This window comes from Trachypithecus francoisi, unplaced genomic scaffold (assembly GCF_009764315.1).
Source record: "Trachypithecus francoisi isolate TF-2019V2 unplaced genomic scaffold, Tfra_2.0 Lachesis_group16, whole genome shotgun sequence".
In the NCBI taxonomy this organism is placed as follows: Eukaryota; Metazoa; Chordata; class Mammalia; order Primates; family Cercopithecidae; genus Trachypithecus; species Trachypithecus francoisi.
The window spans coordinates 49,154,804-49,162,646 of NW_022681461.1; the positions used below are offsets into that span (position 1 = coordinate 49,154,804).

At 48.4% G+C, this 7,843-nt stretch overlaps 1 protein-coding gene across 5 annotated transcripts in view; it reads right to left on the reverse strand.

Annotated features, from left to right (window-relative positions):
• HAUS6 (HAUS augmin like complex subunit 6) overlaps positions 1 to 6,495 on the reverse strand; it is a 56,206-nt gene extending 49,711 nt beyond the window's left edge. For 4 of the 5 annotated variants that reach the window (XR_004443493.1, XM_033237432.1, XM_033237431.1 and 1 more), the window contains exon 1: positions 5,903 to 6,495. Coding sequence is in view for 4 of the 5 variants with exons in the window: in XM_033237432.1 (XP_033093323.1) it covers positions 5,903 to 6,030 (128 nt within the window). In the remaining variant the exon portion in view is untranslated. The remainder of the gene's footprint in view (positions 1 to 5,902) is intronic. The other variant, XM_033237433.1, reaches the window with a different exon arrangement.
• Between the last annotated feature and the right edge of the window lie 1,348 nt (positions 6,496 to 7,843).

Here is a 7,843-nt window from a genome sequence, read left to right on the forward strand (position 1 = left end):
GATAGTAGTTTGATTATCTTCATTATACAGATGAGGAAACCTAAATTTAGAGGTTAGAAATTTGCCCAAAATCACTTAACCAGAAAGCAGAGAAGCACTGATTTGAAATATATCACCTCACCCTAGAGTCCAGGGTCTTCACTACTAGATTTTTTTTTTTTTTTTTTTTTTTTTTTTTTTTGAGGCGGAGTCTCGCTCTGTCGCCGGACTGGAGTGCAGTGGCCGGATCTCAGCTCACTGCAAGCTCCGCCTCCCGGGTTTCCGCCATTCTCCTGCCTCAGCCTCCCGAGTAGCTGGGACTACAGGCGCCCGCCACCTCGCCCGGCTAGTTTTTGTATTTTTAGTAGAGACGGGGTTTCACCGTATTAGCCAGGATGGTCTCGATCTCCTGACCTCGTGATCCGCCCGTCTCGGCCTCCCAAAGTGCTGGGATTACAGGCTTGAGCCACCGCGCCCGGCCCACTACTAGATTTTTATTCCCAGAACCATCTTTATAACATAATGCTGGTATTAGTTTTTGTTGTTCCAATTACCCTAATTAATCAAAACAAAGCCTAAAAAAAAAAAATGTGAAAACAAAACAAAAAAACACTAAACCCTTTAAGAAATGTCACACAACTATAAGGAATCTAGAGTTAACTTAAACGGCAAAGCATGAAATTTACTTCCAAAAAATCAAATCAAGTGAATTTCTGACTTAGGATTACCATTCTCTTGCGTAAGTTCCTATGCCTATCCATTTGTCAAACAACACTTTTGTCCTTAGAATGTCTCTACTCTTCAAGTAACACAAATGAAGTTCCATCTATTGGCCGGGCGCGGTGGCTCAAGCCTGTAATCCCAGCACTTTGGGAGGCCGAGACGGGCGGATCACGAGGTCAGGAGAACGAGACCATCCTGGCTAACACGGTGAAACCCCGTCTCTACTAAAAAAATACAAAAATTAGCCGGGCGATGTGGCGGGCGCCTGTAGTCCCAGCTACTCGGGAGGCTGAGGCGAGAGAATGGCATAAACCGGGAGGCGGAGCTTGCAGTGAGCTGAGATCCGGCCACTGCACTCCAGCCTGGGCGACAGAGCGAGACTCCGTCTCAAAAAAAAAAAAAAAAAAAAAAGAAGTTCCATCTATCCTACTTCCCTACCATCTCTCAAACCTGTTGTTTTTTCATAAAGTACCTTGTTCTCTTCTCTTTGACACTTATTATAATTTGTAATAAGATATTTGTTGAAGATTTGTTCCTTCACTAGACTAAAATACTGTAAGGGGGCGGGTGCAGTGGCTCACACCTGTAATCTCAGCACTTTGGGAGGCCAAGGCAGGCAGATCAAGAGGTCAAGAGGTCGAGACCATCCTGGCCAACATGGTGAAACCCCATCTCTACTAAAAATACAAAAATTAGCCAGGTGTGGTGGCGTGCACCTGTAATCCCAGCTACTCAGGAGGCTGAGGCAGGAGAATCACTTGAACCCAGGAGGCAGAGGTTGCAGTGAGCCAAGATCGCACCACTGCACTCCAGTCTGGCGATAGAGCGAGACTTCGTCTCAAAAAAAAAAAAAAAAAAAAATTCTATAAGGGAAAATTTATATCTATTCTGTTCACCACTGTATAGCCAGGTCCAATACTGTGGTCAATAAATATTTGTTGAATGAACAAATAAATGAATCACCTCTTTTTATTCCTACTGCCACTTTAGTTCAGGCCTAGATAAGTAACTGCAAAGCCCTTCTTCCCCTTCTATCCAGTCTCTGTAATGCAACCATATGATTTTTCCAAACTGCAAACCTTTTGGGTAAATACCTTGGAATAGATTGCTGAGTCATATATTAAGCATATGTTTAACATTTTAAAAAAGTGGAGCCGGGCCTGGTGGCTCACATCTGTAATCCCAGCACTCTGGGAGGCTGAGGCGGGTGGATCACCTGAGGTCGGGAGTTCGAGACCAACCTGACCAACATGGAGAAACCCCATCTCTACTAAAAATACAAAATTAGCGGGGCATGGTGGTGCAAGCCTGTAATCCCAGCTACTCCGGAGGCTGAGGAAGCAGAATCTCTTGAACCCAGGAGGCGGAGGTTGCAGTGAGCCGAGATCACGCCACTGCACTCCGGCCTAGGCAACAAGAGCAAAACTCCATCTCAAAAAAAAAAAAGAAAGAAAGAAAGTGGTCATACCACTTCAGGCTCATAGAAACAAATAACTCATAAACTGCAAACCAAAGAGAACGTATAAGTACAAAATATAAGTGAATAAAAAATAATGGGTTTTTTTCTTTTTTGTTTTTAAGAGACTGGGTCTCACTCTTGTTACCCAGGCTGGAGTGCAGTGCTACCATCATAGCTCGCTGTAGCCTCAAACTCCTGGGCTCAAGCAATACTCCCACCTTGCCCTCCCAAAGCACTGGGATAACAGGTGTGAACCACCATGTCTAGCCTCATTGCTTTTTTAAGAGACAGGGTCTCAATATGTTGCCCAGGCTGGTCTCAAACTTCTGGCCTCAAGCAATCTCCCACCTCAGCCTTCTGAGCAGCTGGATTTACAGGTGCATCAAGCAATTTTAAAAGTAAATTTGGCAGGGTGCAGTGGCTCATGCCTGTAATCCCAGTACTTTGGGAGGCCGACGTGGGAGGACCACTTGAGCACAGAAGGTCAAGATCAGCCTAGGCAACACAGTGAAAACCCATCTCTACAAAAAGAATAGAATTAAAATTAGCCGGCTGGGCATGGTGGCTTACGCCTGTAATCCCAGCACTTTAGGAGGCCAACGCAGGTGGATCATGAGGTCAGGGGTTCAAGATCAGCCTGGCCAAGATGGTGAAACCCTGTTTCTACTAAAAATACAAAAAAATTAGCCAGGCATGGTGGCAGGTGGCTGTATTCCCAGCTACTCGGGAGGCTGAGGCAGAGAATTGCTTGAACCAGGGAGGCGAGGGTTGCAGTGAGCCGAGATCGCACAATGGCACTCCAGCCTGGGTGACAGAGCAAGACTCCATCTCAAAAAAAAAAAAAAAAGAATTAAAATTAGCCAGGCGTGGCAGCAGGCACCTGTAATTCCAGCTACTTGGGAGGCTGAAGTGGAAGGAAGGATCACTTGAGCCCAGGAGATAGAGGCTGCAGTGAGCTACATTCAGGCCACTGCACTCCAGCCTGGAAGACAGAGCCAGATTATCTCAAAAAATAAAAACAAAAAAGTAAATTTGATGCCACATCCATGTTTAAAGCATTTAAAGAGCTGGGCGCGGTGGTTCATACCTGTAATCCCAGCACTTTGGGAGGCCGAGGCAGGTGGATCATGAGGTCAGGAGATCGAGACAATCCTAGCTAACATAGTAAAACCCCGTCTCTACTAAAAAAATACAAAAAAAATTAGCCGGGCATGGTGGCAGGCACCTGTAGTCCCAGCTACTCAGGAGGCTGGGGTAGAAGAATGGCGTGAACCCGGGAGGCAGAGCTTGCAGTGAGCTGAGATCATGCCACTGCACTCCAGCCTGGATGACAGAGTGAGACTCTGCCTCAAAAAAACAAAATAAAATAAAATAAAGCATTTAAAGGGGACATATGTTATAAGATGGTGAATCCTGCAGAGAAAAGAGAATGCTTGTACCTTGTTGGTAGAATGCAAAGTAGTACAGCCTGGTCAATGTGGCAAAATCCCGTCTCTACCAAAAAATACAAAAATTAGCTGGGCACGGTGGCAGGTGCCTGTAGTCCCAGCTACTGAGGAGGCTGAGGCAGGAGAAATGCTTGAACATGGGAGGCGGAGGTTGCAGTGAACCAAGATTGTGACATTGCACTCCAGCCTGGGAGACACAGCACACTCTGTCCCAAAAAAAAAAAAAAAAAAAAACTAAAATTGCCAAAACACTGGAGAGAATGATGCAGTGACAATGAGAGCCATTCTCAGCGGAACTCTGGAAAAGCTTCAGACTTCTCCACCAGTATAGAGAAAATGTGACTGTGCTATGGGCCATCAAATCATGTGAAACAAATAATACATGAACCTGATAAACGCTATATGCTTGCAGTCAATTTTTTTTTCCCCAGAGACTGAGTCTCCCTCTGTCACCCAGGCTGGAGAGTGGCCAGATCTAGGCTCACTGCAACCTCCACCTCCTGGGCTCAAGCTATTCTCCTGCCTCAGCCTCACCAGTACCTGGGACTACAGGCGCACACTGCCACGCCCGGCTAATTTTTTTTGTATTTTAGTAGAGATGGGGTTACACCGTGTTGCCCAGGCTGTTTCCGAACTCCTGAGCTCAGGCAATCCGCCTCCTCGGCCTCCCAAAGTGCTAGGATTACAGGCATGAGCCACCACGCCAGGCGGTACTCAATTTTTAGAAAAGACTGCCAGACAGGCCGCTACACACGTTAATAGTAACTTCTCAAAAATAAGTACCAAACAAAACTTAATTACAGTTGTAAATCCTGACAGAAAAAATACAGCCAAAACAAGTCAAGAGGGGGAAGGCAGAGGAGGAAGGAAATCTTATAATAGCTCAGTTCATTGTGAAATTATGGTAGGAATCAAAAGAGATTGATGAATCAAGAAATAGAGGTCGCTGGGCGCGGTGCCTCACGCCTGTAATCCCAATACTTTGGGAGGCCGAGGCGGGTGGATCACCTGAGGTCAGGAGTTTGAGACCAGCTTGACCAACATGGCGAAACCCCGTCTCTACTAAAAACACAAAAATTAGCCGGGCGCAGCGGCGGGCACCTGTAATCCCAGCTAGTAAGGAGGCTGAGGCACAAGAATCGCTTGAACACAGGAGCAGGAGGTTGCAGTGAGCCGAGATCATGCCACTGCGCTTCAGCCTGGGCGACAGAGCCAGACTCTGACTCAAAAAAAAAACAAAAACAAAAACAAAGAAAAAACCACAGCCACGGTCAGGCATGGTGGCTCAAGCCTGTAATCCTGGCACTTTGGGAGGCTGAGGCCGGCGGACCATGAGGTCAGAAGTTCGAGACCAGCCTGGCCAATGTAGTGAAACTCATGTCTCTACTAAAAATACAAACTTAGCCGGACATGGTGGCGGGCGCCTGTAGTCCCAGCTACTCAGGAGGCTGAGGCAGAAATCACTTGAACCCGGGAGGCGGAGGCTGCACTGAGCCGAGATCGCCACTGCACTCCAGCCTGGGCGACAGAGGGAGACTCCGTTTCAAAAAAAAAAAAAAAGCCTCTAGAAGAACTGAAAGTATGTAATTTACAAAAATCAAACAGATTGAGGAGAATAGAAGATGGCCAATGTATCTATCCCAAATTCCCCTTGGCCTACAGTGGGAATGATTAAACAGAGATACTGGATAAAGTTGATAAAACATAGAAATATAAAGAGTTATTTACAGTGGGTTATTAGGACGGATCCATAACCTTAACAGAAGTGGAAAAAGTAGGGAAGGGGCTTTTACTTTCCATACTTTTCACTAAAAGGGTATTAGTTTTCACTACCTTCTCCGTTGTTTTATGCTAACTCCAGCATGCCTTACTAATCCAAAAATTAAAAATTATAGTTAAACAACCACCTTCAAAGGCTCCCTTGAGTTCAAAAGGCATTTTGTACGTAAAGTTCCCATGCTCTTCCACTACTACCCGCCATCCCTCCCACTACTCCACAGACCACCCCTCCACCACCTAGGCAGAATTAAGCTGTCCCTCCAGTTTTGCACTCTGCCCATCTGCAGACTTTGCACTCGCCTACAGAGCGCTTCCGGCACTCTTCCATTATTTACTGTCTGTCTCTGCCACTAGGCTGGCAGCAACTGGGAGTAGGAACTTTGGAGTCAATGCCTGGCACAGAGTAACCGCTCAACCAATTCTAATTAATCAACCTCCGGGGTATACAAAAGGGCGAGGCCCCCGGCGTCCCCCAGCTCAGGCTCCCTCGCCCCGCCGGCCCCGGCCTCCTTACACTCCGAGGTGCGTATGCGACACGATCTTTCCGCAGGCAATGGTTGCCGGGCCTGGCTCGAAGCCGAGCGCCTGCAGATACATCCAGAGATGCTCCTTCTCGAAAGCAGTGACCGAAGCCGAGCTCATCCTCTCGGTAGGCACGGCGGCTGCGAAGAAAGAAAGCGCAAACCCAGGGGACTCGGAGGGCCCTCAAGATCCCTCCCTACGGTCAGCCTGAGGTCGCGGCGGTCCTTCCATTGCCAAAGCCTGCTCCTTTCTCGCCCGGAGCCATTTCGCCTCAAAGGGACTTACAGCCTCCGGGAAACGGAGCTTCTAACGGTAGTTCGGCCACAACTGCCTCAGCAAAGCCACCACAAACCGAGACTCCCGCCCTTAAGGAAGAGCAGTATGCGCCTGCGCCGCCAGTCTTCTGCGGGAGGAGGGACTTTCCGGAAGGACTATATCTCCCGCCATGCCATGCGCCCTTCTCTCCTCCCTTCCGGTCATGCCCAGCCAAGAAACTACAAGACCACGGGGCATTGCGCGGCCAGCGACTTGTTCTGCGCTTGCGTAACGGCTATCTTGCCCAGATCCTCGGGTCTTCGGGTTTCTTTTTTTTTTTTTTTTTTTTTTTTTTTTTTTTTTGAGACAGAGTCTCGCTCTGTCACCCAGGCTGGAGTGCAGTGGCCGGATCTCAGCTCACTGCAAGCTCTGCCTCCCGGGTTCACGCCATTCTCCTGCCTCAGCCTCCCGAGCATCTGGGACTACAGGCGCCCGCCACCTCGCCCAGCTAGTTTTTTGTATTTTTTTAGTAGAGACGAGGTTTCACCGTATTAGCCAGGATGGTCTCGATCTCCTGACCTCGTGATCCGCCCATCTCGGCCTCCCAAAGTGCTGGGATTACAGGCTTGAGCCACCGTGCCCGGCGGGTCTTCGGGTTTCTGATTCTTGGTGCGTGGGGTCCATTTGCTTGTGTAGCCTAGTTGTTACCTCACATAAAAGCCATAAATGCAGCACTGTGCCTCGGTGTAGAGAAAAAGCACTGGTTCCATCCTCCGCTATGCTCACTGTGACTCTGATCAAATCACGTAATCTGAGCCTCATTTCTATCATTAGCGAAATCTACGCCCTCAAATGCTAGATGGTCCTTTGCCTGCTTAAATGAAATCTGGCTCTCTACTCCCCCTGTAGTCTTTTTTTTTTTTTTTGAGACGGAGTTTCGCTCTTGTTACTCAAGTTGGGGTGCAGTGACGCGATTTCGGCTCACTGCAACCTCCGCCTCCCGGGTTCAAGCATTTGTCCTGCCTCAACCTCCAGAGTAGCTGGGATTAACAGGCGTCCGCCAGCACGCCCGGCTAATTTTTGGTATTTTTAATGGTCTCTGAAAGCACAATAGAAACGGAGTTTCACCATGTTGACCAGGCTGGTCTCGAACTCCTAACCTCAGGTTATCCGCCATCCTCGGCCTGCCCAAAGTGTTGGGATTACAGGCGTGAGCCACTGCGCCTCGCCGCCTGCAGTTCTCTTAACTGACGGCTGTTGCTACCACAAACCCCATAGACAACAGGGCCTCGAAATGGATTGGATAACCTGCTTTTAAGTCTCGTTGCTACCTCTGGCAATTATTGCCTCCTGCCTCACTAAAACCACCTTAATAAAAAGAGGCCGGGCACGGTGGCTCAAGCCTATAATCCCAGCACTTTGGGAGGCCAAGGTGGGTGGATCACCTGAGGCGGGGAGTTCAAGACCAGCCTGACCAACATGGAGAAACCCGGTCTCTACTAAAAATACAAAATTAGCTGGGCGTGGTAGCACATGACTGTAATCCCAGCTCAGCTACTCCGTAGGCTGAGGCAGAAGAATCGCTTGAACCCAGGAGGCAGACGTTGCAGTGAGCCAAGATCCTGCCACTGCACTTCAGCCTGGGCGACAAAGTGAGACTCTGTCTCAAAAAAAAAAA